Source organism: Fringilla coelebs (genome assembly GCF_963513975.1).
Source record: "Fringilla coelebs genome assembly, chromosome: 2".
Taxonomy (NCBI): Eukaryota; Metazoa; Chordata; class Aves; order Passeriformes; family Fringillidae; genus Fringilla; species Fringilla coelebs.
In genome coordinates this window covers 116,822,080-116,843,150 of record NC_140029.1, presented here as the reverse complement: position 1 = coordinate 116,843,150, position 21,071 = coordinate 116,822,080, and the positions used below count along the sequence as shown (strand labels likewise).

The following is a 21,071-nucleotide window of genomic DNA, read 5'->3' as shown; positions in this document are numbered from 1 at the left end:
TACAACATACTCAAAATTTAGCTATGCCTACTAATAAAAAATGCACTCTATTAATTAGAATTTTTCTAAAAAAATAACGCCCCAAATCCACTGAGATTGGTGGTGCAGGAGGCTGCGCTTCAGGTGGAGCCGGCAGTGTCTCCCTCCTGTGGCCAAAGCCAAGAACGGCAAGTCGGGGTCCACAGTGTCGCCCTCCTGTGGGTAAATTGCAGCACTGCAAGCTCAACCCAAACGTGTCGCCCTCCTGTGGCAAATCCACCGTACTGCAAGTCAGGGTCCGCAGTGTCGCCCTCCGGTGGCCAAGGCGGAACACTGCAAGTTGGGTCCCGCAGTGTCGCCCTCCTGTGGAAAAAGCCAAGCATTGCAAGTTGAGGGCAGCAGCGTCGCCATCCTGTGGTTGCGCACAAGAACTGCAGGCCGTGACACTGCAGGGTCGCCCTCCTGTGGTCGCGCACAAGAACTGCAGGACACGACACTGCAGTGTCACCCTCCTGTGGTCGCGCACAAGAACTGCAGGACACAACACTGCAACGTTGCCCTCCTGTGGCCGCGTACAAGAACTGCAGGCCGCCAGGGCCGGAGTGTCGCCCTCCTGTGGTGGCGCAGAAGAACCGCAGGACGCGACACTGCAGTGTCGCCCTCCTGTGGTGGCGCACAAGGACTGCAGGACACGACACTGCAGTGTCGCCCTCCTGTGGTGGCGCACAAGAACTGCAGGACGCGACACTGCAGTGTCGCCCTCCTGTGGTGGCGCACAAGAACTGCAGGCTGTGGGGCTGCAGGGGCACCTTCCTGTGGTCGCGCACAAGAACTGCAGGCTGCTGGGCCGTTGTGTTGCCCTCCTGTGGTTGCGCACAAGAACTGCAGGCCGCGACACTGCAGTGCCGCCCTCCTGTGGTGGCGCACAAGAACTGCAGGCCACGACACTGCAGTGTCGCCCTCCTGTGGCCGCGCACAAGAACTGCAGGCCGCCAGGGCCGCAGTGTCGCCCTCCTGTGGTCACGCACACGAACTGCAGATTGCGGAGCCACAGTGTCGCCCTCCTGTGGTGGCGCACTAGAACTGCAGGCCACGACACTGCAGTGTCGCCCTCTTGTGGTCGCGCACAAGAACTGCAGGAGACGACACTGCAGTGTCGCCCTCCTGAGGTGGCGCACAAGAAATGCAGGCCGTGACACTGCAGTGTCGCCCTCCTGTGGTCGCGCACAAGAACTGCAGGCCGCGACACTGCATTGTCGCCCTCCTGTGGTGGCGCACAAGAACTGCAAGACACGACGCTGCAGTGTCGCCCTCCTGTGGTCGCGCACAAGAACTGCAGGAGACGACACTGCAGGGTCGCCCTCCTGTGGTGGCGCACAAGAACTGCAGGCTGCGACACTGCAGTGTCGCCCCCCTGTGGTGGCGCACAAGAACTGCAGGACACGACACTGCAGTGTCGCCCTCCTGTGGTGGCGCACAAGAACTGCAGGCTGTGGGGCTGCAGGGGCACCTTCTTGTGGTCGCGCACAAGAACTGCAGGCTGCGACACTGCAGTGTTGCCCTCCTGTAGTGGCGCACAAGAACTGCAGGACGCGACACTGCAGTGTCGCCCTCCTGGGGTCGCGCACAAGAACTGCAGGCTGTGACACTGCAGTGTCGCCCTCCTGTGGCCGCTCACAAGAACTGCAGGCCGCCAGGGCCGCAGTGACGCCCTCCTGTAGTCGCGCACACGAACTGCAGATTGCGGAGCCACAGTGACGCCCTCCTGCGGTGGCGCACAAGAACTGCAGGCCGCGACACTGCAGTGTCGCCCTCCTGTGGTGGCGCACAAGAACTACAGGCCGTGACATTGCAGTGTCGCCCTCCTGTGGTGGCGCACAAGAACTGCAGGCCGCGACACTGCAGTGTCGCCCTCCTGTGGCCGCGCACAAGAACTGCAGGCCGCCAGGGCCGCAGTGTCGCCCTCCTGTGGCGGCGCACAAGAAATGCAGGCGGTGACATTGCAGTGTCGCCCTCCTGTGGTGGCGCACAAGAAGTGCAGGCCACGAAACAGCAGTGTCGCCCTCCTGTGGTCGCGCACAAGAACTGCAGGCCGTGACACTGCAGTGTCGCCCTCCTGTGGTCGCGCACAAGAACTGCAGGCCGCGACACTGCAGTGTCGCCCCCCTGTGGTGGCGCAAAATAACTGCAGAACGCGACACTGCAGTGTCGCCCTCCTGTGTTGGCGCACATGAACTGCAGATTGCAGAGCCACAGTGTCGCCCTCCTGTGGTGGTGAACAAGAACTGCAGGCCACGACACTGCAGTGTCGCCATCCTGTGGCGGCGCACAAGAAATGCAGGCGGTGGCATTGCAGTGTCGCCCTCCTGCGGTGGCGCACAAGAACTGCAGGCCGCCAGGGCCGCAGTGTCGCCCTCCTGTGGCGGCGCACAAGAAATGCAGGCCGTGACACTGCAGTGTCGCCCTCCTGTGGTCGCGCACAAGAACTGCAGGACACGACACTGCAGTGTCGCCCTCCTGTGGTGGCGCACAAGAACCGCAGGCTGCGACACTGCAGTGTCGCCCTCCTGTGGTGGCGCACAAGAACTGCAGGACACGACACTGCAGTGTCGCCCTCCTGTGGTGGCGCACAAGAACTGCAGGACACGACACTGCAGTGCCGCCCTCCTGTGGTGGCGCACAAGAACTGCAGGCTGCGACACTGCAGTGTCGCCCTCCTGTGGTGGCGCACAAGAACTGCAGGACGCGACACTGCAGTGTCGCCCTCCTGTGGTCGCACACAAGAACTGCAGGCTGTGGGGCTGCAGGGGCACCTTCCTGTGGTCGCGCACAAGAACTGCAGGGTGCTGGGCCGTTGTGTCGCCCTCCTGTGGTGGCGCACAAGAAATGCAGGCCGCGATACTGCAGTGTCGTTCTCCTGTGGTGGCGCATAAGAACTGCAGGAGACGACACTGCAGTGTCGCCCTCCTGTGATGGCGCACAAGAACTGCAGGCCACGACACTGCAGTGTCGCCCTCCTGTGGTCGCGCACAAGAACCGCAGGACGCGACACTGCAGTGTCGCCCTCCTGTGGTCGCGCACAAGAACTGCAGGACGCCAGGGCCGCAGTGACGCCCTCCTGTAGTCGCGCACACGAACTGCAGATTGCGGAGCCACAGTGTCGCCCTCCTGTGGTGGCACACTAGAACTGCAGGCCACGACACTTCAGTGTCGCCATCCTGTGGCGGCGCACAAGAAATGCAGGTGGAGACACTGCAGTGTCGCCCTCCTATGGTGGCGCACAAGAACCGCAGGACGCGACACTGCAGTGTCGCCCTCCTGTGGTCGCGCACAAGAACTGCAGGCCGCCAGGGCCGCAGTGTCGCCCTCCTGTGCCGGCGCACAAGAAATGCAGGTGGTGACATTGCAGTGTCGCCCTCTTGTGGTGGCGCACAAGAACCGCAGGACGCGACACTGCAGTGTCGCCCTCCTGTGGTCGCGCACAAGAACTGCAGGACGCGACACTGCAGTGTCGCCCTCCTGTGGTGGCGCACAAGAACTGCAGGACACGACACTGCAGTGTTGCCCTCCTGTGGTGGCGCACAAGAACTGCAGGAGACGACACTGCAGTGTCGCCCTCCTGTGGTCGCGCACAAGAACTGCAGGACACGACACTGCAGTGTCGCCCTCCTGTGGTCGCGCACAAGAACTGCAGGCTGTGGGGCTGCAGGGGCACCTTCCTGTGGTGGCGCACAAGAACTGCAGGGTGCTGGGCCATTGTGTCGCCCTCCTGTGGTGGCGCACAAGAACTGCAGGCCGCGACACTGCAGTGTCGCCCTCCTGTGGTGGCACACAAGAACTGCAGGTGGTGACACTGCAGTGTCGCCCTCCTGTGGTGGCACACAAGAACTGCAGGCTGTGACACTGCAGTGTCACCCTCCTGTTGCCGCGCACAAGGACTGCAGGCCGCCAGGGCCGCAGTGTCGCCCTCCTGTGGTCGCGCACAAGAACTGCAGATTGCGGAGCCACAGTGTCGCCCTCCTGTGGTGGCACACTAGAACTGCAGGCTGTGGGTCTGCAGGGGCACCTTTCTGTGGTCGCGCACAAGAACTGCAGGCTGCTGGGCCGTTGTGTCGCCCTCCTGTGGTTGCGCACAAGAAATGCAGGCCGCGACACTGCAGTGTCGCCCTCCTGTGGTGGCGCACAAGAACTGCAGGACGCGACACTGCAGTGTCGCCCTCCTGTGGTGGCGCACAAGAACTGCAGGACACGACACTGCAGTGTCGCCCTCCTGTGGTCGCGCAAACGAACTGCAGGTTGCGGAGCCAGAGTGTCGCCCTCCTGTGGTGGCGCACTAGAACTGCAGGCCACGACACGGCAGTGTCGCCTTCCTGTGGTGGCGCACAAGAACTGCAGGCCGTGCCACTGCAGTGTCGCCCTCCTGTGGTGGCGCACAAGAACTGCAGGACACGACACTGCAGTGTCGCCATCCTGTGGCGGCGCACAAGAACTGCAGGCCGCCAGGGCCGCTGTGTCGACCTCCTGTGGCGGCGCACAAGAACTGCAGGCCGTGACACTGCAGTGTCGCCCTCCTGCGGTCGCGCACAAGAACTGCAGGACACGACACTGCAGTGTCGCCCTTTTGTGGTGGCACACAAGAAATGCAGAAGACGACACTGCAGTGTCGCCCTCCTGTGGTCGCGCACAAGAACTGCAGGCTGCGACACCGCAGTGTTGCCCTCCTGTGGTGGCGCACAAGAACCGCAGGACGCGACACTGCAGTATCGTTCTCCTGTGGTCGCGCACAAAAACTGCAGGACACGACACTGCAGTGTCGCCCTCCTGTGGTGGCGCACAAGAACTACAGGCCGCGACACTGCAGTGTCGCCCTCCTGTGGTGGCGCACAAGAACTACAGGCCGTGACATTGCAGTGTCGCCGTCCTGTGGCGGCGCACAAGAAATGCAGGTGGTGACATTGCATTGTCGCCCTCCTGTGGTGGCGCACAAGAACCGCAGGACGCGACACTGCAGTGTCGCCCTCCTGTGGTCGCGCACAAGAACTGCAGGCCGCGACACTGCAGTGTCGCCCCCCTGTGGTGGCGCAAAATAACTGCAGAACGCGACACTGCAGTGTCGCCCTCCTGTGTTGGCGCACATGAACTGCAGATTGCGGAGCCACAGTGTCGCCCTCCTGTGGTCGCGCACAAGAACTGCAGGCCGCCAGGGCCGCAGTGTCACCCTCCTGTGGCGGCGCACAAGAAATGCAGGCGGTGACATTGCAGTGTCGCCCTCCTGTGGTGGCGCACAAGAACTGCAGGCCGCGACACTGCAGTGTCGCCCTCCTGTGGTAGCGCAAAATAACTGCAGAACGCGACACTGCAGTGTCGCCCTCCTGTGGTGGCGCACAAGAACTGGAGGACACGACACTGCAGTGTCGCCCTCCTGTGGTGGCGCACAAGAACTGCAGGCCGCGACACTGCAGTGTCGCCCTCCTGTGGTGGCGCACAAGAACTGCAGGACACGACACTGCAGTGTCGCCCTCCTGTGGTGGCGCACAAGAACTGCAGGCTGCGGGGCTGCAGGGGCACCTTCCTGTGGTCGCGCAGAAGAACTGCAGGCTGCTGGGCCGCTGTGTTGCGCTCCTGTGGTGGCGCACAAGAACTGCAGGCTGCAGGGGCACCCTCCTGTGGTTGCGCACAAGAACTGCAGGCTGCGGGGCCGCAGTGTTGCCCTCCTGTGGCCACGCCCTCGCACTGCATGCTGTGGGGCTTCAATGTCGCCCTCCTGTGGCTGTACCCAAGAACCGCAGGCCGCAACACTGCAGTGTCGCCCTCCTCTGGTGGCGCACAAGAACTGCAGGCCGCCAGGGCCGCAGTGTCGCCCTCCTGCGGTCGCGCACAAGAACTGCAGGCTGCGGGGCTTCAGTGTCGCCCTTCTGTGGCTATGGACAAGAACTGCGGGCTGTGAGGCTGCAGGGGCACCCTCCTGTGGCTGCACCCAAGCACTCCTGGTTGGTTTCAATTGCCAATGCGAATCCATATTTTTATTTGCCCTGGAGGCAAACAGATTTTATAGAATTTGACAGAAATTTACACAGTATGAAAACTAGTTTGGCTGGGAAAGACTCATAAATCATGGAGCTAAATCACTCCTCCAGCACTGCCAAGGCTACCACTCTTCCCTGGCCTAAGTGCCACATCTACATACCCGTTAAATCCTGCCAGGGATGGGGATTCCACCATGGCCTGGGGCAGCCTGTGCCAGGACTGGACAGCCCTCTGGGGGAAGAAATTTTCCCTAATATCAAACCTAAACCTCCCTGGCAGAACTTGAGGCCATTTCCTTTGTCCTTTACTAACACACCATCAAACACTGCTGTGCTGCTCAGAGGTTTCCTCAACTGAGCCTGGCTTTACCACCTGAAGGGAAACCCACAAGCCTTGCTCACCTGAAGAGCGCAGATGAAATTCCTCTGAGGAATCACTCCGGGGGACCAAGGGAAGGTTAAAAGTTTGAATCCCTATTTCTTCGCGATGCTGCAGAGTCACCATGGCACAGAGCCGTGACAAAGGCAAGGCCCCTTTGGCAACCAGCTGGTCTCTGACATTTGGGTAATAATACCTGGTAGGACACAAAAAACCAGCATCAACATTTCTCTCAAACTGCACAGAAGTCAACTTTGAGTGTCTTACAAAGCCTAATTAGTCTCCCCAGCGAAGGGAGAAAAATAAATGTATTTCCACTGAAGAAAAGAATCATTAGGTGCTTATGCAGATAATGCTACAAATACATACTTGCACTAGTCCTGACAAGTCAACAAGCAAGAACTCCACTAAAAATTGGCATCCCAAAGAAAAACAAGAGAAGGATCTGGCACCAAGTATTCTCTGCTATCAATTCTTGTTACTAAATGAAAATACCTCTCTTGCCGAACAGATTTGAGGTACCAGATTGTGAGCGTAAAAAAATTACTCTAAACCTTTTCTTAGTGCATTACTTGGCATCAGCTTCATCCTAAAACAAATTCTGGCACTGTATCTTATGAACGGCTCATAGTAATTCTTATGTGACTTTGCAAATTTTAAAAAGCCTGACTTGTTTACTGCAGAATGAACAGATTGTTATCTTTTTCTAAAGCTATTTGTCTTCATGGCTTCTGCTCTCCATTACTAATAATTAGCTTCAGTAGCCAAAGAAACATCTTGAATTTACAAAACACTTTTTATTATTTCTCTTGTACTCAGTGATTTGTATAAGGGAAAAGAGCAAATCCTGCACAATGAAATTATACTTTCAGGGTGCTATTAAGTAAAATTTAGATGTGTCAAGCATTTAAACTACTTTTAGATTGTTATGCTGATTAAAAGATGGAAGAAAGCAAACTGATAACACACACTTTTTAAGTTATAAAAAGAAGTAATTAGGACTCTTGGTGAGGAAAAAGGCTCACAGGTTTTAAGTGCGGATAGCCATCACCAAATGTTGATGAGCTTACCGGGTTTTTTTTCGCTATTATTAAATAATATTATGAAATCTCCATTCCAGAGCTAGAGATGTTTCAAGATCAGATGTACCTCTAACAGTATTGCTGTGTAATCTACAAAGAATAGGACGTTGTTCTGTACCTGCACCAGACTTCAAACTGGATTCCTCCTCCTGCTGCTCCTGGTGCCATAAATGCACTGACCAGGAGCCTCTGGACTGGGACATCAGCAGGAACCAAGAGGGAATGATGATGTTCATCATTAAAGATGGGATCAGGGACACACAAAGTGGTAGCTGTTCTAAATGGCTTTAATGTGATGCCTAGAAATCAAGCAGAACTGGTTAAAAAAGATTGAAAGCTGCAATTGCAATCTTTTTCTGCTTGTAATCCTTCAGGAGGTGGGACCCATGGAGAGAGAGTGAAATCCTCCTGGGACAAAGCTTGCTCTTCTGAGCTTCACTTCACAAAGCTTTTAGAAGCAATTCATGCAGCCCCATGGCCCTGTGAGCCACAGGCTGGGGACTACAGCTAAAGAGGCAGTACAGAAATCCCCCAGGACTCACTATGGAACCATTTTACTGCCTCCCATTTTTCAGTGGTGATGCAAAGCACACAACACTACATTCTTCCCTACAATTACAATTATTTAAATATTCTTTTATAATCTGAAAAATTGTGGGCTTAGATTGGATATTGGGAAGAAATTCTTCCCAAAAGGAAGGTGAAGCCCTGGCACAGGATGCCCAAAGCAGCTGCGGCTGCCCCTGAATCCCTGGCAGTGCCCAAGGCCAGGTTAGACAGGGCTTGGAGCAGCCTGGGATGGTGGAAGGTGTCCTTGCCATGGCAGGGGGTGGGAATGGATGGGATTTAAGGTCCCTTCCCACTGAAACCATTCTGTGTTAATCCTAGTGATCTAAACCAATCAACTCTTCTGTTGGTGTATCCATGAAGATCACAGAATTGTTATGGTTGGAAAAGGCCTCTAAGATCATCAAATCCAGCTGTTAAGCCAGCCCTGCCAAGGCTGCCCAGTAAATCATGTACCAAGTGCCACATCCAAACACTTTCTGAACATTTCCAGGAATGGTGACTCCACTGCTGGCCTGGGCAGCTGTGCCAGGGCTTGATAACCCCGCTAATGAAGACCTTTTCCCTGATATTCAACTTAAACCTCCCCCAGCATGATTTGGGGCCATCTCGTCTTGTCCTGTCCCCTGGTGCCTGGGAGCACAGCTTGATCCCCAGCTGGCTGCACTCTCCTGTCAGAGAGATGTGGAGAGCAAAATGAGCACCCTGAAAGGCTTGTGCATATAAAGCCCTTGCTGAATTTCACCGTGTACAATCTCCCCATTCCCTGCAGACTCATTCCTGCATCTTTGTCAGACCAGCTGGCACAGACCTCTAGCACCTTTAACAGAAGATACCATGTGAAGAGATTTGGAATTAGTTTTTTTTTCACTGGGAACTAGCCACCAGCCTCAGACAAACAATGCTTTGAATCCAGTGACACAGCCCAAGCCCAGTTTTTCCAAGAAAATAAGCACTGGCTGTTGAAAGCTCAGAAAAACATGCCCCCTCTTACTTAGGCAGAGAGAACATGACTAAATAGTATTTAATTCTAGCAATGCTCTAAATAAGGCAAAATTATAAAACAAACTTACCATCCTCATGCAATCCAGGTCCTTGCAGTGCACCACAGCCAGCCTCCTGAACTGGGAAATAGTACTGGACGTAGCAGTCAGCCTCTCCCCAGACCGTGGACTGCAGAGGAGTGAGTCCTTTCACACTCTCCACCTGGATCTCAAAGACGTGCTCCATCAGGTCTTCCCCTTCTAGATCCAACTGCTAGCAAAAAAAGGGGAAGCCACATGAAAGGATGACTTTAGGATTCTGGGCACATTTCAACAAGCTGCCCAGGGAAGTGGTTGAGTCATCCCTGGAGGTACTTAAAAGCCATGTGAATGTAACATCTGGGGACATGGTTTAATGGTGGCCTTGGCAGGGCTGGGTTAGTGGTGGGATTCAGTGAGCATAGAGGCCTTTTCCAATCCAAAGAATTACATGGGATAAGGATTTAAGAAGCCTGAGATGGGGGACAGAAAAATTATCTACCATTTTCCCCCTAAAGTTTACAGAAACACTGAAACTCTGAAAGAAATTATTTTTTTCCTGCAAAGTACATAAAATGCATAAAAGTTCCCACCTATTCAACTCCAAGGTAGTGGCAAAACCTCCACAATAAGGCTGTGAGAATTAAGATTTTCTGTAATTTTGCTGGTTTTTTGTTTTTACTGGACTTGTGAAGACAGAAACAGTGGACATGCAAGGCAATAAAAAGGGCATAAAGTCAAGACTGGTGAGAGCAAGCTGGTAAAAAAAGAGTATAAACAATATAATTCTGTGTACAATTTTCAGAATATAACAAAATTGGCTACAGCTCCAAGAAGAAATTGGGGATCATTCATCTATTAATGAACCCCCTGGTAAAACCCTTTTGACATGTCCTTAACATGAGAATGGGGTGTATTGAAGAGTAAATACCAGTGTGGGTTGTGTAGCTGGGTGGTCCAGGGAGTGGGGAGGACGCTGTGTGACTGGAGGCACCATTCCCTCCTCAGATTTGAGCCTCTGCAGGGCCACGATCTGGTCAGCTGATCCCATGGCCAGGGTGACCCTCAGGCTGCCGCGAGTGCGGCCCGTGAAAACATCCACCACGGGCACGAGGCCATCCACAGCCACCACCGGGTACTGAGCCTGCAGGAGCAGGTGGGAAACCTTGGCATCCCTGCAGGACAATCCCAAAACAAACAAAAAAGCCCCAGCGTGAGCATGAGCCTTCTGAGCAGGAACAGCATCACACAGAACTTGTTTTAGACGGGATTTTCAATGCTGATAAAAACCAGTCTGTTCCCATTCCTCTGAAATTTGTCTCATATCCCATCTTCACTCAGCAGAGACCCATGAGCTGCTGGGTGCAAGGAGTTATTTCCAGCAATGACAAAGGACAATTTCCCAAAACCTAACAGCACCTTAACTAGGAGCCAGCCTCGAGATCTGTGAACAAAGGGATGAGTGGGAACAAGGCTCCCATTAACACCCTGTAGCCATATTATACTTTTATGATTATGCGCCTTTGGGCATGGAAGAAAAGAAGCAACAGTGACAGCCTCCCAGAAAGATGTAAAAATCATACACGGGAATTATTCAAGGCAAGGTTGGGTGGTGCTTGGAGCTACTTGGTTGAGTGGAAGGTGCCAGTGGCACTGGATGGGCTTTAAGGTCCCTCCCAAGCCAAACTGTTCTGGGATTCTAAGATACACACAAATAAACCACAGTGGCTTACTAAAAAAATGATACAAATGACACAATAATAACTAACAAAGTAGGAGCCAGTCAGCTCCAGCACCACCTGGTTTCCACATCCCACTAGGTCTGACCAAAATAAAAGGAATAAGTCCTTTGCATTAGGAAGAATTTCTTCTGTCCAGTACTTCCAGCAATTTAAACTGTTTTAAGCAGGTATATTACTTAAATGAACAAGAAGCCAGTAGATTAAACCCAAAAAGTCCAAAGAACACTGGAGAATCCCATCAGATAAGAACACTATAAAAATATGAAGGTTTTGGAGACTTTTTGACACCCAGCATCCCTATGGGATCTCTGCAGAGCATAATTAGGGGCAAACCCAATCAGTCACAATCTTGGGAAATTACTGATGGAAAGGCACACTTCATTCTCCTGTGTAGTCACTTGGATTTCTTCTAGTTTTATTCCATCATAGGACCACAGGTTAAGCAGGCACCACCCCTGATGCACCGCAGTGACTTTATTTGTCACACTCTATCTGTACTTCTGGACAAGGACAGTGTAACTCACACCTTGCTCACTGTAGGAAAGGGCTACAGGAGGCTTGGCAGGACAAAAATGCCTTTTGCTATGAAGTGTAACTAAGAACCCTCCCACATAACCCCCACACACCATCACCAAATTCCTTCTCTAAGCTTCAGCTAGGATATTTCCCAGGCCAATAAAAAATGGGGAAAAAAACAAGTTTACTTGAATGAGATGTAAAACTGATGCAGAGGGAGTTTCACTAATCCCAGCAATTTGTCACAGCCAGGGCTTCCCAGCTTGTTCCATGCTTCAATAATCATGACATTGTTCTTCAGCCGCTCCAAGTGTTTGGAGGTCAATGAAAAAGGCATCACCTGAGAGGTTTAAAGCAGAATTAGTACACAGAATACACTGGAAATTACTGGCTAAGTACAGAGCATTCTGCTTAGTCTGCTTTATTCCAGTCTACAGAATTGTGCATTTTGGAGACAGAAGCTAAAAATCGAATGTGTGTTCAACACAGAAACAGAGATGTTTCTACGTATAAAAAAAGTAACTTAACTTGGAAATGTGTTTGTCAGTGGGGAATACCACACTTCCATCAGTGGGAAATGGAGAACACGTCACTTGCCTGAGAAAAATTAAAGGCGGGCTGTCTCGTGCCCCAGACGACAGCGGATCTCGTTGCCTCCTCAGTGCTGAGCAGTTTGCAGTTTAAATACACATTGCAGGAACTGGGGAGCTCAGAGCCTTCGGCAGTGAAGTCCCTTCCATCAGGCACCATCAGGAGCACGTGCAGCAGTAAGCCCTCCTCCTGAGCAGGGGGGATGCGTGCCACCCCATCCCGGGCTGGCACGGGGCACAGCGGCTGCGCGACGTCCCTGCCGCCCGCTCCCGGCCCCTGGCACTCCTCGGGGCTCCTCGTGGAGCAGAGAGGGCTTTCTGCACTCCCACTCGTCCTGCTGGGCTCCTGCAGGCCCAGCTGGGCCCCTCTCATGGCCTGAGCTGGGGCTGTAGCTGACCTGGCAGTGGCGCTGGCCAAGCCTTTGCTGCTGGCCACGAGCTGCAGGGACACCTGCAAGGCAAGGCAGAGCTGGCCAGATGTGCCCCGTCCAGAAACAAGGCATGCAACAGAAACTCAGGAGAACACATCACACCTTTGGCTCCAAAACTCACCCCAAGGCATTATGGTGGCTGCAAGCTACAGCTTTTGCTGCAAAATAAACTACACGTGGCTTTAAGAAATAAATTCCAGGCTGGAGTGCAAAACCACACAATTACAGGTGAATTATTGAATGCTCTGGGTTGGAAGGGACCTTAAATCTCACCCCATTCTTAACTCTCTCAAACTGTTAGTGCTTCTCATTCAGAAGCTGAGCAAACTGGTAGAAACTTTGGCTGGAGAAGATAATCCCTAAAGTGACAAGGACAAGGGAGACCAGGCCTCCACAGCAGGAGAGACCTCAGCTCTTGCCACATGTGAAGAAGAAGCCAAAGCTCCGAGCCCTGAATATGTGCCACTCAAAATTTGCCTGCAGAGTGGTTTCTGTGTTCAAGTCCCAGCTTACTGACAACATTCCTAGACATGCAGGAGTTTCAAAATATTTCTCCAAAGCCTTAAGGAATAAAAAATGGTTCATGTTATTTCATACTGGTCTTGCAAAGCTTTGTATCTGAGGCATGGTAAATTGAAACAAAGAGAGAATAGAGGACTTAAAAATAAGAGTGTGGAGCCAAAATTAGTAACAATTCAAGGCAGAGATGGTAAAACACATACCTTTAGTGGCCCAACTTGTGTGTGATCTCCCTCTTTTTCCACAGGTATGTCCCAGCTGACACTCAGCAGCTCAGCCTCAATCACCCTGCGGAGCTGAAGTGCTGCTGAGCCAATGGCCACGGGCTGAGGGTAGGCAAAGAGTTAATTTTGCATGATTTCTATCAGATTTAAAGAATTTTTGTAGGGAAAAAAAAAAAAAAAGCTTTCTGGCTCCCATTCCCAGTGTCAGTTGTACCAACAGGGATTCAGGGATTTGGGAAATCGCCATTACTTCCAATTTCAAGTCTCACTAGAACACCAAGACAAATTTTCCTGGAACCTACTGTAAACAGTTCCAGATTCATGCAAAAATTGAATAACCTAAATCCTAGTGAATTAGCACAATTTCCATACTGAGAGATGCAATTTACTCTCCCATTAAAAGAAAAGCAGATATCCTTGGTGTTGATTAAAATAACACATGCTGAGTTAACCCCTCTCACCATCTTCATCACAGGCAGATGGCTATGCAAATAATCTTATCAGATAGAAATACACCTTTTCCACCCCAAAATGCACAAGTTACAGCAGTTTTCACAGCTTAAACAACAGTCTTAAAGATGAGGGAAGTAGAATTTTTTTTGCTTGCCAGTCTCAAACTCATAAAATCCTTTAATGAAGTGACAGGAGTGACAAGCCTGGAACAGTGAATGGCCCTGGCCCCGAGGCTGCCAGAGCTCCAGAAGTGTTTGGACAGCACTCCCAGGGATGTCCAGGGTGGGATTTTGGGGTGTCTGTGCAGGGCCAGGGCTGGGCTGGGTGATGCTGTGGGTCCCTCAGAATGCTCTGTGATTCTGTGAAGCCTGAGCAGCAAATCAGGGTAATGTCATTTTTCCCCCTAATATCTGACTGTCTGCACTGAGTGCCTGTGGGAAGGGGAAATGCAAAGAATTCTGCTTTTCAATACACAAAGAAGGAACAACTTGTAGTAAATACCTTTTTCTGTGTGCTTTTTCTCATGTAGATTTTAAAAGCCAGGTCAGAGCCCCACCAGTGCTCCATCATCCTTCCCCCCAGCCACACAGGGAACACAGACTGCTGCTGGAATTTCACCACTGCAAGGAAGACAGGAGCAACAAATACCCAAAATTACCTGATGTAAATAAACTTTCCCCTGTAGGGTGCTCTGTTACAAACACAATCATTTATTTCTGCACTGTTTATTGACACCAAGGCCAAAGTAGACTGGTTTTCATTTTTGAAGGCCAGCAAACAGCAGGAGGCCAGCAGGACAAAATTAAGATTATGAATTCATGACCAATTAATATAAATAATTAATAAATTATTAAATACACTAAAATAAACCAACATTATAACAGTATTTAAAGACTTCAGGTGACTCCAAGTCTCTGCCATTCTAGAATGCAGTAAGAGCTGCCCTTCCTCACTGGGAGACCCCTGCCTCATTTTAACTAACAGAGTTCAAGATGGTTCTTGAGGGAGCCAAAGCTGAGCTGCAAGAAAAACCACAGCTTCAGGAGAACAGCAGTGTCTGCAAGCAGAGACAGAACACATTCACATTCGGTCTGGAAGGGAGCGCGAGAAGTACAAAACCAGTGTTCACAAAGGACAAGGAAATATTCTTGTGATGACAAAAATTCAGGTTATGCATTAGGAAATTTACAACTGGATGCCCAGCTCTTCCCCACCTTGTCTGGGATGGCTGTGGAATCTCCCCCGTTGGGCATATTTAATAAATGACATAAACAACTCTCAGGAAGGATAATGCTACAGTGCATTGACTTAAAGTCTTCTTCAAATTATTTTCTATTTTATAATCTATTTTTCTAGGTCCCAAGGAGCTGGACTCCATACAAGGCAAAGGGCAGGAGGATGGATGAGTCTTGAATTCCAAAGGTTGTATTACAAAAGTTCAGAAGAAACAGATGTTTTCTCTGGCCACAAATGGAGAATATACAAGAGAACTCAAAATCTCTCAAGTGCCACTCAAAGATGCAAAGCCAATGAAAGACCACATAGGAGAGCATTTGAACGTCACCTTGGCATTCCAAAATCTGGGAAGACTGGGCAGGGAGCATCTTGCTCATCCATTGTCAGCTCAGTGGGAACAGAAACAGAAATTGTTCCCAGGGACACAAACACTGGTGACTCTCTGTACAAAGATAAATGTCTGGTGATTTGAGCACAGGACTGGAGATTCCCTGGATCCAGCAGATTTTGCGAGCTATTGGAGATACTACAGGACATACTTCAACACCTGGGAATTGTTTATTTGAGCTATAAGTATCTCTGATATTTCTAAAAGTCCTTGATCGTCCTCCCACTATTGCAGAAAGAATACTGGCTTTATGTTCAAATGAAGGAATGGGCTTAATAACTTGCTCTTTCCCTGGGAAAAGAAATTTGAAAATCCCAATATGAATACTTCTTGGAAGAAAAAAATAATTTAAAAATCATTTGGCTTCCTTCTACCTGAGAGGATCATTCCCCCACCTGCAGCACAGCAACTCTGGGGGCAGAGGTGCCACTGATCACACTGTGATTTTCAGGCAGCAAAGGAAATATGTGGAAAACATGACTAAATAATTTCTAAGAGATGGAGTCAACAAAACTAAATCTAAAGGGGGAGAATGGTGCTCTTACCATCATCTGTGATTTTACTGGAGGCTACTCGAATTGCTTCTGTCGCTATGGAGACCTGTCCCTTTTCATCCTTGGAGACTCTCACAGGAAAGTGGTACTCCACAAAGAAGGTGCTGTGAATAAAAAAGGGGCAGGGTGACCACAATCCACAGGAATCTGACGTGAGTCCTGAAACTGAGCACAGCAGGCAAGTTCCAGATTCACAGCTGACTGCAACACTTTTTTTTAGGATAATTGAAACACCTATTCCATTCTATTAATTCCTTCCAGTGATCATCTACGTGCCAGATTCTCCTCCGAGAAACCCCCTTTTGTTTTCAGCGTATTGCACATCTGCAGCTCCCCAAACCCTGGGAAAGGCACAGCCTGAAGTGAGCCCACATCAGGATAAATCAGTCACACCTCTAGCTTTCCCAAGCTCTGGGATACAATTTTCTCAGAAGTCTGGAGAGCCTGGGAAGCTGCACTACACAGGAGAGCTCAGGGAGATCTGCCCTGAAGGCACAGCAAAGCAGGAAGAAACAATGCCCCTTACCACTTATGGACAGACATGGGCCGTGGAGGCTTCCCCAGCAAACTTTTCCTCCTGGGTGAGATCTGGATGCTCTCAGGAGGGATTTTCAGGCTCTCTATGGTGACTCTGGCCAGGTGTACTTGCTGCAGCAATGCCAACCTGTCTGCACCCAAAGATGTGAGAAGAGCCATTTCTCTGTGGTCTTCTGGAGGAGCAGTGGGAGAGCAGCTGGAGACACAGAATCAAGGTTCAGGACTGCAGAAACACTCTTGACATGACCACATGAAGAGGGGAATTGTAGCTTGGAGGGATGTTACTTAAAAACTGCCAAAGGTTCACTAAAACATACATTTAAAACATATTTTTGCAACAAATTTGGTGGCCTCTGTAATTCTCTGTAACAAAAATCTTACAATATCTGGGGTCCATAACTGAAAAAAAAAAACAACCCAGAAACTGCATGTTCCACACTGCTGATCTGAAAAAATCTTATCCTAACTCTTCAAAAAGAAAAGCTTCATTTAATGCCATGTACAAGAGCAGAGAGATAATACAGTTACACACCAGGACAAGTCTCTGCTGCAGAGGAACAGCAACAGGATTTTTGTCATAGTTTTAAATCTCATTTGTTTCATTTGCAAGACTTGAGTTGCAAATGATTTTGTGTTGGTTCCTCCGGGGATATGAATTTTACCTGACGTAAAAACAGCAGTGTTAGTCAGAAAAATAATCAGAAATAATTGTTTGGAGCTAAAGTGGTAATAAAAATGGTCACAAAACCTTTACATTAACTGTGTTGTACAAGATAAGCTTGATAACTGGATCTTTAGGGGCACTTTCATTAGTTCCATATTAAAAAAAGGGGAATGCAGTTTAGATGAGGTAAAACAAAAGTCACTGATGTAACTACCTGGGTTTAGTTTCTGTCACATTCTGGTCAAAGGCCTGAAAATCCTTCTGTGGATTCACTGGACCCGCTTTTTTGAGAGTTTCTGTCTTGGATGCTTTTTTTGAGGCTTTAACATCATTATCACTGAGGAAGTCACTCAGACTGGAATCAGATTTCTAAAGCAGAAATAATGCACATAAATAAGAAGTTAATTACCACTGTGCAGAGAGTTCCATAATGGTCACAATACATTCATGCAAAACAACTTGTGCATTGCATCAACTGAAACAATTAAAACGGTATCAAAATTTCAGGCATTTAAGAAACAAAAAGTATCCTTGGACAGCCTCAATGGCAGCAATTTCCAAACTTGTTGCTTGACTTTGTAGTCATAACAGTATTCTTTTAATAATATTAATTTCAAGCAATGTACACAAGTACTCAAAAGCATTTTTGTATGAAACTTAATGTTTATGCAGCTCTAAAATACTGAAATCTGTCGTTTTTCTGATCATGCACACTTCCTGCTCTGCACATCAGGGAAGGCACGTTTCCTTTGGACCTGCACTTACAGGAGCTGTGTAAAAGAGCTTCTCCAGCAGACTCTGGTCGTAGTGGGGATCCCCCAGCTCGCTGTCGTACACCTCGCTGCCGAGGGAGAGAGAGTCCCACAGGGAGCCCGTTCGATCCCAAAGCTGCCCCGGGGAGAAATCAGCGCTGTGGGTACAAGAGAGAGAAACCTCAGCGTTCCAGCTCCTGCAGGCAGTCCCCAAGGGATGTGGACAATATTCCATCCTGGATTTGGGCCATGCTGGCTCTGGCCAGGGGCGCACTGTGCTCACACAGCACGTCTGTGAGCCAGCCTGAAGGGCCACCTCGGGACAACACCTCTGCCCTCCCAGGAAAGCAGTGCGTGGGAAGTGAGGGACAGCCCGGCTTAGAACAGAGCTCTGCACATCACTCAGTCCAACCCCTGCTCCAAGGGAAGGGATGCACATAAAAAGCTGTCCAGCCGGATTCTGGGGGTCTTGGAAGCGTCAGGCTCCACAACCTCTTTGGGCAACTGACTCCAGACCTCAACGATTTTCATTGTAAAATATACCTATAAATATCAACGTCTAATTTTTACCTTTCACTACTTTGTAACTTCTGGAATGCTTTAAGATACCAGTAATACCTCAGGGCAGTTTACTTTGAATAGAAAAGACTCCAAGCTACACCTGAGTAGGTGCAAGATCTTTAGATACAAGCTGGGGTTAGTTTGACTTAAGGGTTTCCCCTGTGCTGTGAGCTTAAAATCATTTTATGATCTGCAACACTACAGTGTCATCCACTGATCAACCACAGTGAAAAAATAAGTGCAGGGCACAAGAAACATGGGCCTTAAATTCTGAACCATATCTGACCCAGAAGCTGTGTGTTCAGGGTGCAGATGTGGACACCATGGAAGCATCATTTATGCTCCTGCTACGCAAAATGAGAGCAAAAGGTCCACTTAGTATCTGGAGAAAGATTAAAAATAGCTACAGTTTCTCATTAGTTTTAATTTACAGAGTGTCTCCTCTTCCAAGAAACACGGTATTTGTTTTATGGGCTTACTTTATGTAATATTTTAGGCCACAACACTTACAACTACTAAGTAACTTAGTTTTATGAAAGATTGTGGTTAATTTTTCTGACATCACTTTCACACCAAATGACTTGGAGCTACCCAGGACACCATGCATTAAAGCTGAGCTATAAAACACCTCCATCACTTGCACACAAGTCACTGGTTATATTCCCAAAAAAGTGGGCAACTTGAAGGATCAAGAGACACTTTTCAAAATGGTCAGACAAGGACAATTTTGCAGAAGCCTCCAGTGCATCACACTCACCTGCCCAACAGTAACTGGATTGCTCTTTCCTCAGAGTTTAGGTCAAACTGCTGACCTGAAACTTCAGATACAAGGTGATGGGGATCTTCAGGAGCGGGCACAAAACTGGACTGCAAGCCTCTTGGGCTCCTGGATAACAGCAATGGAAGCACAGACAGCAGAAAAAGGAAAAATAAAGACATTAAGGCATGCTCAAGATCAATTCATTATTCAGTCTATCAGTTTTCTTTGTGAAGTCCAAAATAAGCTACTTTAACACAAATGAAAATAGTTTGTGCAGAAAGAAACGAAATTGAGTTTGCAATAGCATCATTGACTGTCAAAGATAATGGCATTGCTTTCTGCTTATCACAGAACAACAGGCAATATTCATATTTTTCCAGAGGAAAACCAAGAAAAATAAATTTCTTTTCTCTTAAGAAAAAAACATGCATTTAGGTCATCAATTATTTACATTTTTCTGAAAAACTGTTTTTTGTGATGCAGTGCCATTTCACTGGCACTGTCTTGCACTAATCTTATTCCCTACAAAAATGTAATATTCCCTTGACATATAACTTAGAACTAATTACAAATATAGTAAGAAATTAAATGAAAATCAAATACTTATATCAAGCCTTACTACATTAAGATTAAAATGAATTTTAAAAATTTAGGCATTTATTCACAGGCAGAAATTAACTTCCCATTTGAATGATGTGCTGCTTTTACCCTAAATGAATCCTAAACCACATCCTATGAATCTCAGTATCTAGTTTTCTGGATAAAGCCTCAAAATTTCTGGTTGGGGCTTGAATCTCACTTCCCCCAATCCAAACTCACTTTGTTGGTGCTGGAAAATCGTCTCTTTCTATAAAATGAGACATGTTATTCAGTTCAATCTCCATGTCTGGGCTGGACTTCATTGCAGAAACAACCATGGCATCACGGAGTTTACTGCCTTGATCCAAGAGAGCTGGGAAACAAGCAGGAGGATTACATTTCAGCATTTAAATGTGTTTTAAAAGCCACGAGTAGACACAATCAATGTGTCAGCTACAGTCAAGAAACTTGTTTTCTGCTGCTAAAAAGAGATCTTGGTGCACTGGGGATTAAATATGTTTTACACACCAGAAAACAGCTGAGCTGGGAGTGAGGAGAGTGATCCTCCATCGGTCTCCCACTCCACTGCACAAGGAATTTACAGAGTCAGGTGCTGAAGGGCATCATTAGGATACAGAATCAGGACTAATTTAGGGAAGAGCAGTTTGCCACTTCAGGATGTCTAATTTCTGCTCTTCTCTGTAAATATGGAACTCAAAAGACAGCACATATGGAAACACGCCCTACTCCAATGCTGGGAAAGCCTTTTTGGATTAATGCAGCAAGAGGGAGCGAAGTCTCTCCTTCCCTTCAGAAAACCAGACAGGAAGAGGAAATACCATTGAGAGCTGTCTGCAGTGAAAGGCAGAAGATGAAGCAGGCTGCCCACAAACCTGAGAGGAGGTCCTTTGTAGCTGGGCTGTGCGTGGAGAGCGCCCGTGTGCTCCTTCGGGGAAGCGCTTCGGGATCGGTGCTGGTGGGGAACGACTGGGGCTGATTCTCAGGGCTCATTTTCACCTGTTCATCTGGCAAAATCACACGGGGATGAGGAGCAGGAAAGGTGTCCTTCCTGTTTGCAGAGCTCTCTTGGCACAGCAAACCGTCCTCTCCTCTAGGGAAAAATGAAACTGTGTTTCAGTGACAGCTCCAGAGGGTGGGAAAAGGGATCCAGAACTCTGCAAATTCTCCAAAAAGAAACATGAGGTGTTATTTTAATGATTCCTCACCTGCCACTGAGACCACCAGAGAGACCCACCCAAGCTGCAAGTATAAGATTTTTTTAACAAAAGCTTTTTAAAAGACCTTTTTTACAAGAGCACGTTGTGACAGGACGAGGGGGAACAGAGGGCAGGTTTAGATTAGATCTCAGGAGAAAGTTCTTTGCTGGAGCATAGTGAGACTCTGGCACAGGTTACCCAGAGAAGCTGTGGCTGCCTCCTCCATGTCCAAGGGCAGGCTGGATGGGGCTTGGAGCAACCTGGGAGAGTGGAAGGTGTTCTGGCAGCAGGGC

The 21,071-nt window shown here is 49.3% G+C and overlaps 1 protein-coding gene across 1 annotated transcript in view; it reads right to left on the bottom strand.

Annotated features, from left to right (window-relative positions):
* Window positions 1–21,071, bottom strand: part of C2CD3 (C2 domain containing 3 centriole elongation regulator) — a 41,462-nt gene that overhangs the window by 18,593 nt on the left and 1,798 nt on the right. The window contains 15 exon segments of the mRNA XM_084226771.1: window positions 6,408–6,580; window positions 7,585–7,765; window positions 9,107–9,290; window positions 9,987–10,230; window positions 11,502–11,653; window positions 11,911–12,354; window positions 13,057–13,179; window positions 14,032–14,150; window positions 15,700–15,812; window positions 16,235–16,441; window positions 17,124–17,278; window positions 17,675–17,819; window positions 18,980–19,108; window positions 19,802–19,934; window positions 20,455–20,672. Coding sequence (XP_084082897.1) covers window positions 6,408–6,580; window positions 7,585–7,765; window positions 9,107–9,290; window positions 9,987–10,230; window positions 11,502–11,653; window positions 11,911–12,354; window positions 13,057–13,179; window positions 14,032–14,150; window positions 15,700–15,812; window positions 16,235–16,441; window positions 17,124–17,278; window positions 17,675–17,819; window positions 18,980–19,108; window positions 19,802–19,934; window positions 20,455–20,672 — 2,720 coding nt within the window.